This window comes from Pollicipes pollicipes, unplaced genomic scaffold (genome assembly GCF_011947565.3).
Source record: "Pollicipes pollicipes isolate AB1234 unplaced genomic scaffold, Ppol_2.1 Scaffold_4002;HRSCAF=4701_pilon_pilon_pilon, whole genome shotgun sequence".
Taxonomy (NCBI): domain Eukaryota; kingdom Metazoa; phylum Arthropoda; class Thecostraca; order Pollicipedomorpha; family Pollicipedidae; genus Pollicipes; species Pollicipes pollicipes.
The window spans coordinates 33,950,733-33,969,383 of record NW_023596420.1 but is presented as its reverse complement, the minus strand read 5'-3'; the positions used below and the strand labels follow the sequence as shown (position 1 = coordinate 33,969,383).

The 18,651-nt window shown below is 57.4% G+C and overlaps 3 protein-coding genes across 3 annotated transcripts; all 3 read right to left on the bottom strand.

Annotated features, from left to right (window-relative positions):
* Positions 1-5,547: 5,547 nt before the first annotated feature.
* Positions 5,548-7,554, bottom strand: LOC119093609 (protein phosphatase 1 regulatory subunit 21). The gene is made up of 3 exons (XM_037216585.1): positions 7,406-7,554; positions 6,487-6,714; positions 5,548-5,802 (listed from the first exon to the last, which is right to left on the bottom strand). The coding sequence occupies exons 2-3, from the start codon at positions 6,556-6,558 to the stop codon at positions 5,551-5,553; spliced, it is 324 nt and encodes a 107-aa protein (XP_037072480.1). The 5' UTR covers positions 6,559-6,714; positions 7,406-7,554; the 3' UTR covers positions 5,548-5,550.
* A 103-nt stretch (positions 7,555-7,657) lies between these two features.
* On the bottom strand, positions 7,658-15,563 carry LOC119094408 (protein phosphatase 1 regulatory subunit 21-like). The gene is made up of 10 exons (XM_037217469.1): positions 15,525-15,563; positions 15,176-15,244; positions 13,980-14,175; positions 11,430-11,620; positions 10,713-10,903; positions 10,054-10,169; positions 9,643-9,735; positions 8,899-9,026; positions 8,108-8,325; positions 7,658-7,673 (listed from the first exon to the last, which is right to left on the bottom strand). The coding sequence occupies exons 1-10, from the start codon at positions 15,561-15,563 to the stop codon at positions 7,658-7,660; spliced, it is 1,257 nt and encodes a 418-aa protein (XP_037073364.1).
* Positions 15,118-18,441, bottom strand: LOC119093608 (protein phosphatase 1 regulatory subunit 21). Its single transcript, XM_037216583.1, has 5 exons — positions 18,172-18,441; positions 16,634-16,702; positions 16,024-16,152; positions 15,525-15,649; positions 15,118-15,244 (listed from the first exon to the last, which is right to left on the bottom strand). Exons 1-4 carry the CDS (start codon positions 18,226-18,228, stop codon positions 15,584-15,586), a joined length of 321 nt encoding a protein of 106 aa, XP_037072478.1. The 5' UTR covers positions 18,229-18,441; the 3' UTR covers positions 15,118-15,244; positions 15,525-15,583.
* Positions 18,442-18,651: the final 210 nt, after the last annotated feature.

Sequence of the window (18,651 nt, the reverse complement as noted above, 5' to 3'; positions counted from 1 at the left end):
TGGTATGACTGACCTTGACATTCTACCCACGCAGAGAACAGCGCGCTACGCCAAACGGTTGCACGCAGCAAAACATCCACGCATTACACACCAGTAAACACCGCAGCATATTCATACAGTCGGAACCCGCTTAACTTCACTGTTCGACTCAGATTTTAGCAACGCGAACGTTCGATATAAGAGCAGTGTTTCCGGATAAAATCACCCTAAAATAGCACGTGAACGTGCCGTTTACCATTACGGGCGTGCCGTGCAGTGCACTGTCGGCACTGCACGGCGTGCTCTATTCGGGGACTGCACTGCAGGTGATGCTCAGCGGTGACGATTGAAAAATAAAGATAAAGATTGCAGATCGTCTTACATCGAAACGCTGATTTGCATCCCTCAGCCTGGCGCTTGGGAAGTTAACAACATTCAGGCATGAAACAGTGATGATCTGGGAGGAAGTAATCATGAACTGGAAGCGTCTTTTCCCCCGATGATAGTCCATGTTATAATCATCCAGGAATAATAGATACTGGATTCCGCCACGCGAGGTCAGCCACTACGACTGTCAGGACTGTTACTCGTGATTCCGAACTAGCTGGGTTTGTCGTTTGCAAAAGCCAGGTGATAAAATACCGCACATGGTATCGGTCAGTCGTCACATTTCTCGCAAACGACACAATGTCCGTGATGAAATCAGAACTGCCCGTGGTGGTGCAAGTGCTTATCTACTCGGTGTATCATTTGAGAACTACCCGGGTGATATGTACAGCCCGAAGTACTCACGCAGCACAGGAATTGGTTTAATTGGGTGTTCGGAAGCACGGCTTTTCCATATGTGGTTGTCATCGCCCGCCTGGTCGCAAGCCCATCGCCCGCAGCAGCGACTGTCGCCGCGGGGCTTATGGAGACTGCAACGCCGGGAGTCGGTGTCCTTGCATGTATATGTTGCAAGCATGCACGTTCACAACTTACATACATGTATACATACACACACACACACACACACACATATATATATATATATATATATATATATATATATATATATATATACCTCCTGAAGTCTAACAGCATTGGGAGCCAATTCTGACGAATCGCGCTGCGGGAAATTCTGGATTTGCGCCTAAAGACAGCTGACATGGATGATAGGGCCATGCCAGCTGCCGTTCGAAATAGGGGCGCCGCCACACGCCATGCAGTGTCAGCAGTGCAGTGCACGACATATCGGTTACGGTAAAAGGCATGTTCACGTGGTATTTTAGCGCGATCCGGTTCTAAAACTGTTTGTACTCTGAACGAACCATGTCAGCATGAACCAAACACCACATGAATGAACACGCGCTACTCGGCAGTGTTCCAATCTACGAACGTTCGTGGCATCCTTCCCATGTGCTGCGCCGTCAGCTATCACACCCTTGGCTGCGGTGTTCAGGCCTGCAGGAGAACAGAACGGCGACCAGCGCCGGTGAGGGGGCCGGGAATTTCCGTGAGTCAGAGGCGCGCTGTGTGTCGCCTGAGTTCGTCACGGCAGCCCATGGTCACGGCCAGCCAAGCCACGGCCGCAATAGATGCATGCATCACGACCGCAGCCAGCAGTTCATTCGCACGAGACTGAGGCCTCCAGACGCCTGTGTCTACCCACGCTTGACCGTTCTGCAGTCTGCCCTCGAGCGCACCTATCGCACTGTGCTCCGTAACTTGAAATGGACTCAACCAAATCGACGCTGAACGCTGCGCCCGTCACGGTTTTTACTTCGCAGTCATGCAACGCGCGTGCATCCAGCCTGGTGGTGGCGTGAGCATGGCTGAGATGTCATGCGTCACACTCTGAGCGGCGTAATGCCAGCCCCACAGACGTCAGGCGCCGACCCGGGGCTCGGAGGTCGGTACACGGTTACTCTCCGACCCGAGCCGGCTTGGAGGTCGGCAGACGGCTACTCCGAGCCGGCTCGGAGGTCGGCAGACGGCGTCTCCGAGCCGGCTCGGAAGTCGACAGACGGCTACTCCGAGCCGGCTCGGGGGTTAACAGACGGCTACTCCCCGACCCGAGCCGGCTTGGAGGTCGGCAGACGGCTACTCCGAACCGGCTCGGAGGTCGAGTTGGCTACTCCCCGATCCGAGACGGCTTGAAGGTCGACAGACTGCTACTCCCCGACCCGAGACAGTTCGGAGGTCGACAGATGGCTACTCCCCGACCCGAGACGGCTCGGAGGTCGGCAGACGGCTACCTCCCAACCCAAGACGGTTCGGAGGTCGACAGGTGGCTACTCCCCGACCCGAGACGGTTCGGAGGTCGGCAGATGGCTACTCCCCGACCCGAGACGGCTTGGAGGTCGGCAGACAGCTATTCCCCGACCTGAGACGGCTCGCGCCTACAGCCCTGCTGACCGCGTGCAGTCGCGTCGGCCAGCAATATCCGTCGAGATGCCGGAGCGCGAGATGGCGGGCAGCCGGACCCTCACTGCGTGACGCGAGCGCAGCCTACCCAGCGGGCGGCGGTGGACGGGGCGTGGTACAGGGGTCAGTTGTGCAGCGTGCATCGAGTGTGCCACGTGGCGTCTCGCGCGCTAGTCACGTGTCGGTCAGTGGCGTGACGCGTCGCAACTCGTGACGCCCGCCGTCTGTCGTCGACGCACGCGTCGCCAGGAGCCGCGCTGCAGACGCGCCAAGCGCGGCGGTGGCACGTGGCGCCCCACGTGGCGGTTCGTGTCCTGAGCCACGACGACCGCTGAGCGGTCTCGGCGCCCCAAGTGATCACCCGAGCCCCAGAAAGACCGGCCCTCCTGCGTCACCGCACGGCGGATAAGCTCGGCCAGGGATTTCGACCGCGCGCAGCCGCGTGACGTCAGAGCAGGGAAAGCGCGGGGGAATGTATTGCACAACGGCGGTGCACCGGCCCCGTCGCCAAAAACCCTCCGAACGTTTACGAGCGTCTTACGTTTGAAATGCATGTCGCACAGTCTTACTGCGTGCGCAACGGACCACGCTGAATCCGTTATCCAGCAGAGTATCATATGATTGCCCTTCCACCATCCAACCAGACGCCCAGCCAGGAATGCCAGCCATCCCTTGCAGTGTAGAGAAACAGCCGACCTATCTCCCCCCCCCCCCCCCCCATCAGAGCTGCCGGTTACTCTTCATACCCAGTCGAAGCTAGAGAAGACTAGAGAAGGTGGTAAGTCCACTCGTTGGAGTCCAGGAAAGTCCGTGAATAGCTGAGCTACATAACAATGAATTTGAAGGATGTGGTTTAATGACTAATGCAAGCGTATTACGAAAGCACATCAACAGCATTCGTACGTTTCTGGGACAATGCACTGTGCAAGGCCTTTCAAAAATGCCACAACTTTCACACAGTTCAAAAGTTTCTGCAGGGAAGAAAACTTCTCAGCGTTCTGCGTCGACACTGCCGCCATTCTCGAAGTACCCAGAATGAAAGCAGGGCTGGAATTTCCGTCACGACATCCGTTTGCGCATACCGATCTTGACGCAAACGAAGTAGCATGTGCCGCGGTGTTATTGGGCGAGAGTACAGTGGAGTGATAGACAATTCTAAACGCAGGCACACATTCTGTGCAACCATATGCGGACTCCCATCAGTACTCCCTGACACTGACATCCATCAGTACCTTCTGACAACTTGATAAATACCTAAAACAAGTTAAAAAAAAACGCTAGGAAATCTATGGTCGATACGTGTATTTTCTGCACAGTAAGCATACGCATTGCCGGTATACATGCCATTATGTCATTTGGATAGGTGTGCCCACACTTCCTACCATATCACAGAGGAGGAATGTTCTTCGTCCAAGAATAACGCCTTCCTCCGCCAGCGCCCATGCGAAAACAATCGCAAGCGAGATTCGATTACATCGCCCAGTATGAAACAGTGAGGTGAGGCTGCCGAGCAGAGCTCACAGAAGCGTCACCGAGCGGTCGCCTGAGGGTTGCCAATGATCCTCGCCCGAAATCCCGGAACCAGTCCCCAGCCGCGTAGACCCCGCACCTGTCCCGAAGCCGTAAGGTGGGCAGTTCCATACACGTCAGGGAAAACACTGTGCCGATGCTAGGTCAAGACACGGGGCTATGACGCGATCGGCAAAGGCTTATGCGGTCATCTATATGACTTTATGCAGTAATTCGACGTGTTACGTTTCGTTTCATATTGTTGCGGTGTCCTTAATCAACTAGCATGACTTTGTGGCGGTCAATGTCAATCGGACGATACAGGGTCACGCAACGCGGCTTACAGGTCACCCGCGGTCATCTCATTCATAGACGCTCCACCAAAATGTCTTTTGTCCCCCGTTTACCTAACCTGACCTTTGTTAACAGTGTGACCTCACTCGACGCCGGACGGGAGTCGAGTGGTGTTTTCGTATGGTGTCGGCTCCTAGTCTGTAGGGCATCGGACCTTGCCTGGAAGCATCATTACAATGTCATAATTTCGGGTGGGAGAAGGCCCGAGGGCGTCCGCCGAGTCCGGGAACTTGTGGGTACTTTACGTGACCGGCGGCATTGCCAGTGACGCCACATGCCCCGCGGTGTGGTCTGATTTAAACCAGCCAAGGTTATTCACAGCTGTTTACTTTTCTGATCCGGAAACTAGTCCTGCGATATCAGGGGGGAGACAGTTTTAACCCACAGATCAGCGTCGGAGAAATGTCCCAGACGGTTTCAGGTTAAGTATGCTTTGAGAAGGAGCATCCAGACATTGGAGGCGCCCAGGACACGTGCATGCCTGCCCCCGTCCAGCGCATTCGTGCGGTAAAGGACACGCTCACGGGCCGCCGACGGCCAAAATACATCGGCAACTGCTTACACACCGCTTCCGAAACCACGAAACAGCACAAAACTCATCCGCCAACATAACCTGGCATTCTTAACATAGCCAGCGATAGCGGCGCTGCTCGCCACCGGGAGCACCACTTCCTGCTGCCGGCGGGCGGGAGGTGCCCGGCAATCACTTGCAGCCACCGCAGCCGTGGCCGCCACGGCCCGCCACGCTGAGTCATCGCCGCCGGTCACGTGGCCGGCGGGGCGGCGTCGCGCCGTCGTCAAACGACTGCGACCGTTCCGCGGCGGCGGCGGGGCGCGGCCCGGCGCTGCACGAGCGCCGCCCAGCGGCGGTAGCCGGCATCAGGCGGCCATGTGCGCGCGGGCAGGCAACAGCGCGCCCGCCGCGCCGCAGGTGGCCGAGATTCCCAGCGAGCGCGGCCCAGTCCCTGTCAGCGCCCAGAGGGGCTGTCGCTGTCACCCAGTGCGTGCTCACGACGCCCGTTGACTAGGAGCGCGGGCGCCGTTTTTTAGGATAGGCCTCCCAAGCGGGCGCGGGTCGGGGACGATCTCCTTCCGGAAGTTGGCCCGGCCCGTCCGCAGGGCTGTCGGTCCTGCTTGTCTGACGGACGGACAGATCACCTGCTGCGACCCTCCACGCGTCATATCCCTACAGAGCCGGTCGTGCCCGCTCCGCCGTCGGTGGGCCGGCGTCGCCGGTGTCGTCGGCTCCGTCGGCTCCGCTCCATCGCCGACCGCCGGCCCCAGCGCCGCCGCCCGCCGCCGCTACCGGTTGGCGCGGCGGCGCTGGCCCAGCTGGTAGCGCAGCTGGTCGATCTGGTCGCGCTGGGCGGCCAGCGTCTCGTTCAGGCCGGCCAGATGGTCGGACATGGCGGCCACCTGGGTCTCGTAGCTGGCGGCCGTGGTGACCAGCTCCTGGCGAAGGCTCTGGCGGGCGGCTGTCTCCTCGTTCAGCCGGCGCTGTGCCTCGCCGCACGTCTCCTCCACGGCCGTCAGGCTGCGCACCAGGTGGCGACACTGGCGGACATGCCGGCAGACGCGGTCACACCACCCTCCTGGGCGTGCCGTCAGACGCGCACCGACCAGCCGCGGGAGGCCGGGGCGTGCGTGCCGACGTGCGTCTCGTCAGTGCGCGCGCGTGGGAGGACGCGTGCGCGGGCACAGACCGCACGGCATACGATGCAGCGACTGCCGGGCCGCCCACACCACCCCACATAGGTCGCCATAGTGGTCATGGGTCTTAGCGACGAACGCAGCAGCTGAGGCTATATAGCGTCACCTGCCTCTCACCCTGGCAAAAAGGGCGGGCAGCGCGGGGAATCGAGCCCGGTACCTCTGGTTTCCCAGACGAGCAGCTCAACCACTGCACGGCCAGGACTCCACACGCCCGTCACAGGCGGGCGCACACGACAGTACGTGAACCGTGGCCCCGACCAGCAGCACCGACCTCTCCAGTCACTTCGAACGCCGTTCACCACGGCGATCAGCAGTGTCCGTCGTCACCGGGCAGCCTCAGCCCGCTCTCCAGCCGGGGTCCGCCTCTCACCTGGATTTGGTAGTGGCGACACCGGCCCTCAGCCGCCCCCCCCCCCCCCCCCCCTCCCCCCCCCCCAGCCGCGGTCCGGCTACCACCTCGGTCTGGTAGTGGTGACACCGGCCCTCAGCCCTTAGCCATCAGCCCAGCCGCGGTCTAGCGCGCACCTCGATCTGGTAGTGACGACACCGGCCCTCAGCCGTCTGCAGCCGCTCCAGCATCTCGTCCAGCTGCTGCATCAGCTCGTTCTTGAGGCGCGTCTCGCGGGCCTCCAAGTCGACCCAGGGGTTTGCGGAGGTCCGCAGCTCGCCGTCGGGCGTGTTGGGCCCGGCGCCCGCGCCGGCCTCGTCGACGGCCGGCTCCGGCGAGGTCGGCGACGCCTCCCGCTGCAGGTGCTGCCACAGGGAGAGCGCGGTTGGGGACGGGCGCAGACCGGGCGCGCGCCAACGCGCCACTCGGCTCACACCGGAGACGCGCTTTACATAAAAAGGTCGGCCGACGGTGCACTGAGCAATAGTAATGCTTAACCATGCGCCTCCGATCTTACTCCACTGAGAGCCACAAAGGCTGCTGCAACATAACTGCCACCCGGACCTTTTTACTCGCGTCTTGCAACATGCACGCAGACGTTTTCGAATAAGAAAAAGGTTGACACGGTTGAAAAGGTTGAGAATGTTCTGAAATAATAACTTGCAGTCCCCATATTAATGTATTCAGGAAGGCATCAATGTTAAATTACTACGTAACGCAAGCATTGACATAAACTATAAAACCCCGGTGTGGGTAACGTTCATGTTTGAGCCATGGGGTAGTCCTGCAAAATGCGACGGGGGAGGGGCTGAAAGATACACATCACAAAAATACCCTAAAATACGCCAGCAAACTGGCTTCTCCCAGACTTTGGCCAGCTCCCCTCCATAGTTCGGGGGGGGGGGGGGCAGGACTCCCCAACTAAATGAAGAACTAAGCCCTGTTCGAAACAAACCGTGTGAGATCACACATGCACAGAATCCCTATCACCCAGCCAGCCAGCCATTCCGAGCTCGACATCCGTGGCGTTCCCGCGCGGTCCGTGCTCGCACCCACCTCGTACTTGGCCTTGACCAGCTGGTACTCCAGCCGCCAGCGCTCCTTGGCCTGCTCCAGCGCCGTGACGGTCTTCTGGCACTGGTCGAGCCGCGCGGCCACCTCCGTCTCGTCGCCGTCGCCCAGCGAGCCGGCCAGCGAGTGGTCGTACGAGCCGCGCGGCGCCGCCGCCTGCCGCACACGGCGCCCGCGCCCGTTGCGAATGGTACTCGGCCCGACCGGCCCAGCACGGGGTCCGCCCGTCTCCCCGGCTCACGAGCTCACACGCCTCGGGGGTCATGCGACTCATGGCGTCATCTCCCACGCGCTCCTCTGGTTGGCAGTCATCCTTTTTGCAACACTAGCGCTTTTTGTTAATTTTTTCTGAAAGACCCGTCACGAGACGCCCGTAGGGAGCATGTTCCGGGCTTCCCTTAAACCCCCGTGAGTGGTGACTTGATGGTAGGATTGGAGTCCGCAGTATGGTATCGCCATCAAGAAAGCGAAAGATGCCGGTTGTGCGTTGTTATGCTCCGTCTTTGGCCGGAGGTTCAACACGGACGGAGGTTTAGGGGAAGCCTGGGAAAACCAACAACTTCCAAATGACTTTCTACCCACCACTCCATGTGCAGCACATCCGGCTCAGAAAGATTCCATCGGCCGATTCAGCACGCCAAGCTGACATTGCACACAAATAAGATCCCAAGCCACGTTTCGCCACACCAGCCCACGGCGCCTGTCGGCCGTACACCGGTCGGGCCCCGGTCCGCCGAGTTCTTGCGGCAGCCACTGACCCCGTCCAGGAGCCTGATGTAGGCGGCGCAGCGGGCCGCGAACCGACTGACGTCCGCGCTGGCGCCCGTGTCGGCCGAGCCCGACCGGAACGTCACGGTGGAGAGCTGGCTCATCCAGGTCAGGTGGGCGGCCCACACCGACCGCATCTGAGGGGCCCGACAGCGCTGTGTGAACACGCACTGGAGAAAGAACGCTGGTCAGCCTGCAATGACCCGGCCTGGGGGACGGGTCAGGTCAGAGGGTCACACCGTGTCAAGTCTCTCACCAACACGGACGCACACGCTCACACGCACACACGCACACCTACGCACGCACGCACGCGCACACCCACCCCCACCCCCACCCACATGTACACCTACACCCACACCCACACACTCACGCCCACCCACACCTCACCCCCCCCCCCCCCTTGCCACACACGCTTACAGAGCCTCTTGACCTGAACTGGCGGTCAGGACTGCGGCGACACCGCTCCATCAGACAGCTGACCTGACCCGGCACAGCTCCGCCGGACCCCCGGTCTGAGTGCTGAGACACTGCGCCGACCCACGCCCTGCCGCCCCAGCCGCTCACGACCGCTTCCGTGAGGCCCTCCGCGAGCCGCCGAACACCGTCCCTGCCGCCGTCACGCCCTGCCACCCCAGCCGCTCACGACTGCCGCTTCCGTGAGGCCCTCCGCGAGCCGCCGAACACCGTCTCGGACCGCCGTCACGCCCCACCTTCTCAGCGGCCGTCGTGGCCGCCACCAGCGAGCTGAGGATGCACTCGTCGGTGGTGCGCAGGGCGGCGGTGGTGGACGGCAGATCCCGCTCCTCCGACATGCGCACGGTGCAGCTCTTGGACAGCTCTGCCGGACAGGGGCGCCGGCGTCACGCTGACCGGACGCCGCCCGCCGGCGTGTCCGTCACGGGGGAGCAGCGTCACATCAGAACACGACTACAGCACGACACAGAGGGCTCGGGAGAATACGACTCCAACACGACACAGAGGGCGCAGCAGAATACGACCCCAGTACGACACAGAGGGCGCGGCGTAATACGACTCCAGTACGACACGGAGAGCTCGACAGAATACGACTCCAGCACGACACGGAGGGCTCGGCAGAATACGTTTCCAGCACGACACGGAGGGCTTGGCAGAATACGACTCCAGTACGACACGGAGGGCTCGGGATCCCCGAACAGACAGGCGCCGATAGAGCCCGTTGGGGTCTGCATTAGCGGCAGGACGGACCACCAGAAGCTGTGAGACATCCGTCACGATCATTACATTCTTGTCATCCAGGGTAGATGATGAGGATGATTTGGACTTCAGAGCGCGCCGACTGCCCTGGACATATCGCACCCATCCAGGGCAGTTGAGATGGTTTGGACCCCTGTGCTTATGTTCAGATGGTTTGCCTGAAATGTGCTAATCCAGCGCCAAGTGATTCGCTAGCTTCGGCCGCCTGCGGATTTTCTCACCTCTGAGCGACGTGTGAAGGTCGTCACAGATCTGGCCGAGCAGGGCCAGCACGCGGCCGCTGGTGGACACGCGGGGCTGCCCGCTGCGGGATGCTGCAAACACGGCAGCCGGCAACGTCAGTGACGGTGTTACGTAATCAGCACGCGCTTTATAACAGATCTGCCTAGTCAGTAGCAGTCAGAGGCAACAGGTTCTCACACTCCAGCCCCGAAGCCATTCTCACCGTGACGCAACAGATTTGGTGACTCGGGGTACCTACTTCCCCCCTTCCTCGGGTCAAGGACTAACAGATCCGCTGGCAACCCAACGAGCAACTCCACTAAATAAACCAGATGACTCCCAAAACATAAAGACACGGGCGATCTAACATAAGCGCATGGCTTCATCGGCGTGGCCGCACCGACACCCACCCTGCCTGGCGAGCAGAGCCAGCGCCGAGTGGAGCCGGCCGAACACGGCCGCCACCCGCGAGAGGCGCTCCACGTACTGCTGGCCGCTCGCCCCGGGGCCGGTCTCCTCCTGCAGGCTGCACGCGCACGGCACTATCAGGCGGCGAACACACGGGCCGACGTCAGGCGGCCGGTAGCCACGGCAGCCGGCAGACCCGTTAATGAGCTTAAGGTCATGGGAGACGGCCATACAGAGCAGAGCAGCGCAACACATATAACGCTACACGAATCCATCGCATCGGAACATCAAAGGGTATGCTCCAAGCATGCCAATATGGCAGAAACCATAATGACATGATTATGAGGTACTTCGCCCGCCGACGCCTGCCGAGCTATTAAACGACGCGGTGACGAATTTCAGCTGTTCATCCCAGCAGTGTTAGACCGCTCACTCTATTACCAGAGTTGGAGACGCAGGACCCTACAATGTTGCAACTTCACCCACCGCCCGAAAATATACCACTGAAAGCCGACTAGTTTCACTGCAAGATTTCTTGTAGGATCGTATCCCACTTTGATCATTTTTGGCAATATCCCTGCGTCGTGAGCAACTCCGCGCCGTTTGCTGCGCCGCCATCTGGTTCGCGCGCTTCCAACACCCGGACCAGTGCGAGGCGTACCTCAGCTGCTGGTACGAGACGACCTTGCAGAGGAAGGCGTGGTAGGCGCGCACTGCCTCGGCCAGCGGCGCGAGCTCGAGCAGGGTCTGGGGGCAGGCGACGGTCCGCTCGCCCATAGCGTCAGTCAGACGCTGCAGAGCAGCCGGGACCGGTGACAGCGAGTAACGGTGGGCCAGGAGCAGCGTGGACAGCTGCAACAGGCGACAGTCAGGGTTAATAGGGTCCGGGTCTCAATGCAGGTCACGAGAGCTAACTCTCGGCTAAGAAAATCCACCGTTTCCTGTCATACATTATTTTGCGGTTAAGTAGACGAGCAGAGCGCGTTCGGATCCAGCACTATGCATGATAAGTGTGTTGTACCGTGTGAAAGCGCGGCAAAAATCTTCACTTTGATAAAAACATCAATTTTTGGTGAAAAGCCAACGTCAGTGATAACATGCTGCCTAGTGACCACACATAAGTCACCGAATAAAATTCATTTCCATACGTGACCCCGCGGCAGACGAACCAGCTGGGCTCACGAGCCGCCACCAGCGTCTCATCCTGCCGCACTCACGGACCACCGCGAGCGCCTCACCTCGCCGCCCTCACGCGCCACCGCGAGCGTTTCACCTTGCCACGCTCACGGACCATCGCAAGCATCTTGCCTTGCCGCGCTCACGCGCCACCACGACCATCTTGCCTTGTCGCGCTCACGAGCCACGGCGAGCATCTCACCTTGCCGCGTACGGCGCTGAGGCCGTGCTTGCTGAGCGCGTGCAGACGCTGCTCGCAGTAGCTGTGGTAGTTGGAGAGGGCGGCGGCCAGCTCTCCCAGGTGCCCGGCCAGCTCAGCAGCCAGCTGTGCCGCGCGCCGCTGCTCGCTTCGGTGGCCCAGCGGCACGTTCAGCCGGTCCAGATGTGCGTGCTCTGACCAGGGGCGGAGTCCGGACATCCCGGTCAGTGGTCCGGACAATTCGATCTCTGGTCCGGACTGTCTGACTAGCGGTCGGAAAGTCTGTCTAGTGGTCCGGACAGTCTGGCTGGTGGTATGGGCAGTATGTTCGGTGGTCCGGACAGTCTGGCCAGTGGTTCGGAAAGCACGATCAGTGGTCCAGACAGCCCGGTCGGCGGTTTGGAAAGCACGGTCGGTGGTCTGGACAGCCTGGTCAGTGGTCCGTACAGTCTGGTCAGTGGTCCGGACAGCCTAGTCATTGGTCCGGACAGCCTGGTTATTGGTCCGGACAATCCGGTCATTGGTCCGGACAAACCGGTCAGTGGTCCGGACATCCCGATCAGTGGTCCGGACAGCCTGGTCAGTGGTCCGGACAGCCTGGTCAGTGGTCCGGACAGTCTGACTAGTCGTCCGGCCAGTCTGGTCAGCACTCCGGACAGTCTGATCAGTGCTCCGGACAGTCTGGTCTGTGGTCTGGACAGCCAGGTAAGTGGTCTGGACAGTCTGGTCAGTTGTCTAAACAGTCTGGTCAGTGGTGTGGACAGTCCGGCCAGTGGTCCGGCCAGTCTGGTCCGTGGTGTGGACAGTCCGGTCAGTGGTCCGGCCAGTCCGGTCAGTGGTCTGGACAGCCTGGTCAGTGATCCGGACAGCCCGGCCAGTGGTCCGGACAGCCTGGTCAGTGGTCCGGTACGGACTGGCGTCACATCCGGAGGTCCGGACAGGCGAGCAGCAACGCATGCACGAAAGAAGCATGGATCACAGCGAGCGAGCTAGTTACGATTAACTTCTTAGTGGAAAAGTTGATCATGCTTAGTGACACATGTAGAAACAAAACAGAGGGAAAGGAGAATGGTAGCATAACATACGCTCGGGTGGGGGTCAATTTGCCCCCCCCCCCCGTCCCCCCCCCGAAGCGTTTTCCAACATAATTTCCTACGTTGCATGGTTGTGGACAATTGAATAACGGATTTTTTGGCATCAAAATAGATGCACCTTGGAGAGTGGCTGACCTATGGCAGGTCAAAGTCCGGCCATAGCTGCCAGCGAAGGCGACTTCAAGGGAATCATCCAGTGTGATGCGGCAACGGAGTGTTAAAAGAAGCCATACTGTTTCTGAGGCAATCAACGATTGAATTTGAATTACAACAAATTCCAGTGACCTAAGATCATGTATGAAGGTTAGACCGAGGTCTAAGCCAACCTGCTTTTTTATATGAGAGCTTGCAGTATGGGGCGTCCCTGGCACATCGTGATCGGGTCACACTCTGAGCGACGCCACAAAAACCGCCCACCTTCGAACGCCCCGCGGCACCAGGAACGCCATCACGAGCGCCATCTCTCGCCACCATCTCGCACCACGAACAGCGCCCTTAATGTTATCTATCACTGAAGCGATGTCGCCCGACGGCCACAGACATCTTCCATGGAATTTGTTTAAGTGTCACAGTGCGTTAATGAGCTAAAGCGATCCAGATTAGCATTTTGTTTTAAAGAACATACCACCTAGCTTAGTACTTGATGCTGATCCAAATGCCAAAATCAAAATAATCTCATATGTCTTTGGATCACTATGACCTTCTAAGGGTCAAAAACGCATCTAACCTGAAATGAACATCAGTGACCTTTTGCTTTAGAACGTATATCTAAGCAGTTGCATGAGGTCTGGGAAGGTCTTTGGACACCAATCTGAAGTTTGATCTTGTCCGACACTATCTGACCCCAATGGCGTGACCTAGGAACTTCAAACTTTGACGCAAATGAGCTTACTTACAGGCCAACCTACCATATTAATTTGATATTTCTAGCTCTCCTAGTTTTTAGACCTCAGGGGGTCAAACTAACTCACAACTCGAATGAAGGCCATTCAAGCAGCCATCCGGACACGAGTTTAAGTGAACTGGCTGCTGTTCAACCCTATGAATCAGTGAAAAAGGCGTGATTGCAATGCCCTTCGTCTTGGCTTGCGCCAATTTCGCATTTCTATGGACTGGTTTCAATTTGCTAATTAAAAACAAACTGGGACGCAATACTGCGGACTTTCATTGCACTCTGGCACATACCGTGTAAAAAAGCACTGCGTGTCCAAATACCTGAGGTACCGTGGCATCTGGACATATGAATGTCCGACCAGACACCCAACCAGTGTGACAGAGCACAGACGATCATATGGGAGGGCATGGGGCTAAACGCCACCAATATCTGTCGCTAGTACATCATCTATAGGGACAGTGCTTCTAGATAGTTGGTGCGAACACCCACTTGCGTGTACCACCAGCGCAGTACAGTGGGTCGACACCTGCACCAGACCCGATAGGAGCCAGACCGTACACCCACCGGCGTCCAGCAGAGGCGTGTACTGGGCCAGCGTGCGGCGCAGCGCGGCGGTGCCTCGGTCCGCCTCCGCCAGCCGGTCGGACAGCCGACGCCGCTCCGCCTCGGCCTGCTGCAGCTGGCTGGAGGCGGTCCGCAGCTCGGCGCGGCGCCTTTCACAGTCGGCACACACGGCCGCCGCCGCCGCCGCCGGCCGACTCTGCCCCGCGCAGGACACAAGGTCAGTCCCCCGCCAGCGGACCTGACCACGCTCCGACCAGTCACACAGCCACCGCCGCAGGACACACGGTCAGTCCCCCACCACAAGCGGACCTGACCACGCTCCGACCAGTCACACAGCCACCGACGCAGAACGCACGGTCAGTCCCCTCACCACCAGCGGACCTGACCACACCCAGCCAGTCACACAGCCACCGCCGCAGGATACACCAGGACACACGGTCAGTCCCCCCCCCCCCCCCCCCCCACTACCAGTCGACCTGACCAGGCTCCGGCCAGTCACACAGCCACCGCCGCAGGACACACGGTCAGTCCCCCGCCAGCGGACCTGACCACGCTCCGACCAGTCACACAGCCACCGACGCAGGACACACGGTCAGTCCCCCACCACCAGCCGACCTGACCAGGCTCCGGCCAGTCACACAGCCGCCGACGCAGGACACATGGTCAGTCCCCCCACCACCAGCGGACCTGACCACACTCCAGCCAGTCACACAGCCACCGCCGCAGGACACACGGTCAGTCCCCCCACCACCAGCCGACCTGACCAGGCTCCGGTCAGTCATGCCGCCTTGTCGTCTCCTGTTACCATCAGGGCTCCAGTTCGCGAGCGGAGGGGAGACGTGTACGGGGTGCTTACCAATGGCTGGACTGTGCGGGGCGCCCAGGGGTGGCGCGCCATCGGTGCAATCCACACCATCGGTCAGTGCGCTGATGCGCGGCCGCCACCCACCGGCTCTCCAGCACGGCACAATGGTGCCGGCACAGGCATCCACGATCGAATCAAGGGGACCACATCCCGACAGAACGGCGGTAATTTCCCGACAACAAACTGCCTAGGCGGTCGGGCCTCCGCGGCCGGGGCCTCCGCGGCCGGGGCCTCCGCGGCCGGGGCCTCCGCGTGGTCGGAGCCGAACCTCGGCCACGGGCGGGGTGGGCGGCGTCTGCGGCGTTGGCGAGCGGCTGGTGGTCAGCTGCACCTCCAGCTGCCGCAGCCGGGAGGTGAGCGTGCCCACCTCCTCCTGGTGGCGCGACTCCGCCTCCGACAGCTGACGACAGAACGGTGACGTCAGAGGCCGTGGCGGCACGGACGACACCAAGCGTGACGACACACCATCCGCCACGCTTCCTCCACTCCGCTCCGCACAATCCGTACGAGTGCCGGGCTCCACCGAGCTCCAAGAACGGGTAACAATAGCTTGCCATGGGTCGAAACGTCGCGCACTGGCTCAGGCCAGCGGGTCCCGCCACCTGTGACGGCAGGCACTTCTGACTCTTCTGAGCTCAGCGAGCCCCTACTTCGGTGCCACGAGCGGCGTCGCTTCTCACCATTTCGTTCAGCTTGACGTTATCGGTGATTTTTGACATAAGCTCCTCTTCCAGGACGTTTAAATTGGAAGTGGCGGCGTGTTCGTGTGCAGGAGATTTCGATCCTTTCTTTTTGATTGCTTGGTCTGAAAAAGTAAATTGTATTGCGGTTTGGTTTTCCAACTGAAGACGATGCCCCCCCCCCCCCCGCAAACAACTAACACCGATATGCAAAATCACTAACAGCTGACACACTCAAATGTATTAAAACACAAAAACATCGTGAAAATTGCCAACACACGAATTGCTTAACCTCGAAACAAGAGAAATGTTTCAAACACACACACGCCATGACGTGCTGGTTCATCACACACACATCGCCAGCTGCAGCGCTTCACTGGATGTCCGAAAGTTTCAGCTTATTGTGCGATGCATGTCGTTACTATGGTCACTGACGTGGCAATCCTCGCGCCGATGGTAGGGGGCGGAGAGGGCAGCATGGCCGGTGTGGCCACCTCACCTGCCGAGAGGGGTCCAGCTCCTCCTGCAGCACGCCCACCCTCCGCGTCAGCTGCTCGTTGCGGAAGGTGAGACTCTCCACCTCCTGCCGCTGCTGGCGCAGCTGCCGGTCCGTCTCCGTAAGCTCATCCTGCCCATCAGAGGACAAGGCGTTACTGGCGCAGATGGGAGACTCATGTCCCCGAATCATGTCAAGAAGGGGTTGTAGGAGTAATGGTTCCAGACACTAGCTGCTAATGCCAATTGGATGTTAGTTGTGGCTAAGGAAATGGCTCACAAAATGTCATGGCCACAAAATGAAACTGACAGTTGGATGTCATCCTCATCACAGCACTAGAACTGTTTCAAGGAAAAATACTAAGTTGGTTGCAAAACACAAGGGACATAACAAGGTTTATGATTGATCACTGTGGTGTTCACTCTGACTTCCAGTTGGGATTGGCCCCTATCTGATCATCACGCAAATTTCTTGATGCCCATCTCAAGATCAAACTCAGCATAAAATAAATGCAATGCATATAATCAATACACAGTTCATCAATCCTATCCTCTATCTCTTCAACAGCAATCACACCATGTCCATTTGAGCAAAAACTGCCCTTTTCACTCACCTTCAGCTCAGCATTCTTTGCTTGTTCCTCAATCACAGCTCTCTTCAGCACAGTGCATTTGGCTGTCACCTGAAACAGACAAAAAAATCCATCACATGATACCATGGCACTGAACATATGGCACTGAACATCACACCCATCACATGGCACTGAACATCGATGGCATTAAAGTGCACTCCATGCTGAGTTCAGGCTGCCCATTCCAGCCTCCTAGCTCATGATCCCCATGCCATAAGGCAGGACCATTTGACCCTGGCCTAAGCTAGGGAGGACTGCAAATCACTGAGGTTATATTCTCAGGTAGGATGATCAGTAATTGTTTTATTGTGCAAAATGTTTGTCAATAACCAGGTCCTGCTTAAGACTTCTTAGTGATCACAATGCATTACATTGCATCTTTGCATCTTTGTTGCACATCAATCCTGCTATTTCAGTTGGTTAGAGTGCCTGCCCTCCAATCTGCACACCTGTGGCAGGGCAGGTTTGAATTGCTTGAGCTGCTCGCTATTGCTCTTGACAGCTATGACCTGGGGCCAGTAGCAGTGGCTCAGCTAAATGTCAGGTTATGTCAGAGGGCAGGCCAGACTGTGCTGAACAGTGAAGCATGATCCACTTTTGTAGCCTGGGGTGTAGCATTTTATAATACACAAAATTTATTGGCCTTCTTTTCCCCACTCAAGTGCCCTTCAACCTAAACAATTACCTATAAGCGGTTATGGGTCTTTTAGATTTTGAGTGTCGCGACTGCACGATTCATTCAGCAAGTTTTGTATCATTTGCTTAAGAATATTAAGGAGGTGAGGGGGCTAGGTTAGGTTAGGTTAGGTTAGGTTAGGTTAGGTTAGGTAGGTTAGGTTAGGTTGGGCTGGATTGGGGTATGGTATACTATGTTGTGATATGCTATACTACGCTATGCTATACTAGGTTTAGGTTCAGGTCTGGGTTCATGCTTTCACCATCCTGCTACTCTTGTTCAACTTCATGTTCAGGTTTATGCTGAGGTTGAGGCAAACTTGTGGGGTATGTGTGGATGTAGCAGATGGCATAAGCTTAGGCTTTAGTTAAAATATGGATATAACCACAGCATAGGCTTATGCACAGGTGTTCAGATTCAGTTGTAAGCAAATGCACAGTCAAGCAATACAAGCAGCCATATTAAAGGTCTATGTGGAAAAGGTGAGGACTGGGTTGGGTTGGGGTATGGTATACTAGACCTAGGCTTTAGCTAGGTCAGGTCATTTCATGCCTTTTCTAGTTGTTCCTATTTGTTACATTTCAAGATGGTTTCATTACTTTTCATATACTGGTCAGAACCAGCTGGACATCACAGAGTTTGGATCATTTTGCTTCCCCATGGCATGCATGCTTGATGAACATATGTGACTGATTTGTGTATCATGTACAGACAAAAGTGGTTTAAGAAGTTTTCATACTGAATGTCAACATAAGACAATACCAAACAATGACTAGTGTTATGTTTCCACATGACCCTATTTGATATCTCAGCAAGGAGAACCTTAAATAGTCAGCATACCCACCTTGCTATACTCTGCAGCCAGTGTCTGATATTTTGATTGCAAGTCAACACTTTCCATGACAGCAAAGTTGTGAGCCTTGCTGAGCTGTGGACGATGATTGCAGGGGTTGTAGGAAGCCAACCAAATATTACTAGTTAAGAATGAGACAGGAGATAGACAGGATATGCGTCTTGATTCCGAATTATCCAACAAAACGTTTGATTTCAAGAAGAGGAGGTAATAAGCGAGATCCGATTGGGGGCGGGAGGCGTCACCTCCAATGTGTACGTCCGCAATAGCAAAGGACATGATGGGCAAGATGATCGGCAAGGCGAGGCAAAACCTGAGTATGTATTACATATTTGGCGTATTTCAATCATATTATTTGTCTCTTCATATGTTATATGACGTCAAAATTTTATTTGCTCCCTTTTAATGCAATCATTCTATATTTATGTGAGTATTTTGTCCAAATAATAATGAAACTATTTATTACTTTAT

Bases quoted from the DNA above. Each gene is read 5' to 3' on its own strand.
- LOC119094408 (XM_037217469.1), bottom strand. From the start codon at position 15,563: ATGTCAAAAATCACCGATAACGTCAAGCTGAACGAAATG. The intron at 15,245-15,524 runs GTGAGAAGCGAC...TTCTGTCGTCAG, and splicing joins ACGTCAAGCTGAACGAAATG to CTGTCGGAGGCGGAGTCGCG. The intron at 8,326-8,898 runs GTGGGGCGTGAC...CGGGCCCCTCAG, and splicing joins CCACGACGGCCGCTGAGAAG to ATGCGGTCGGTGTGGGCCGC.
- LOC119093609 (XM_037216585.1), bottom strand. From the start codon at position 6,558: ATGCAGCAGCTGGACGAGATGCTGGAGCGGCTGCAGACGGCTGAGGGC. The intron at 5,803-6,486 runs GTGCGCGCTAGA...CATGTCCGCCAG, and splicing joins GTCGTCACTACCAGATCGAG to TGTCGCCACCTGGTGCGCAG.
- LOC119093608 (XM_037216583.1), bottom strand. From the start codon at position 18,228: ATGGAAAGTGTTGACTTGCAATCAAAATATCAGACACTGGCTGCAGAG. The intron at 16,703-18,171 runs GTGGGTATGCTG...TGTCTGTTTCAG, and splicing joins TGGCTGCAGAGTATAGCAAG to GTGACAGCCAAATGCACTGT. The intron at 16,153-16,633 runs GTGAGTGAAAAG...TCTGATGGGCAG, and splicing joins CAAAGAATGCTGAGCTGAAG to GATGAGCTTACGGAGACGGA.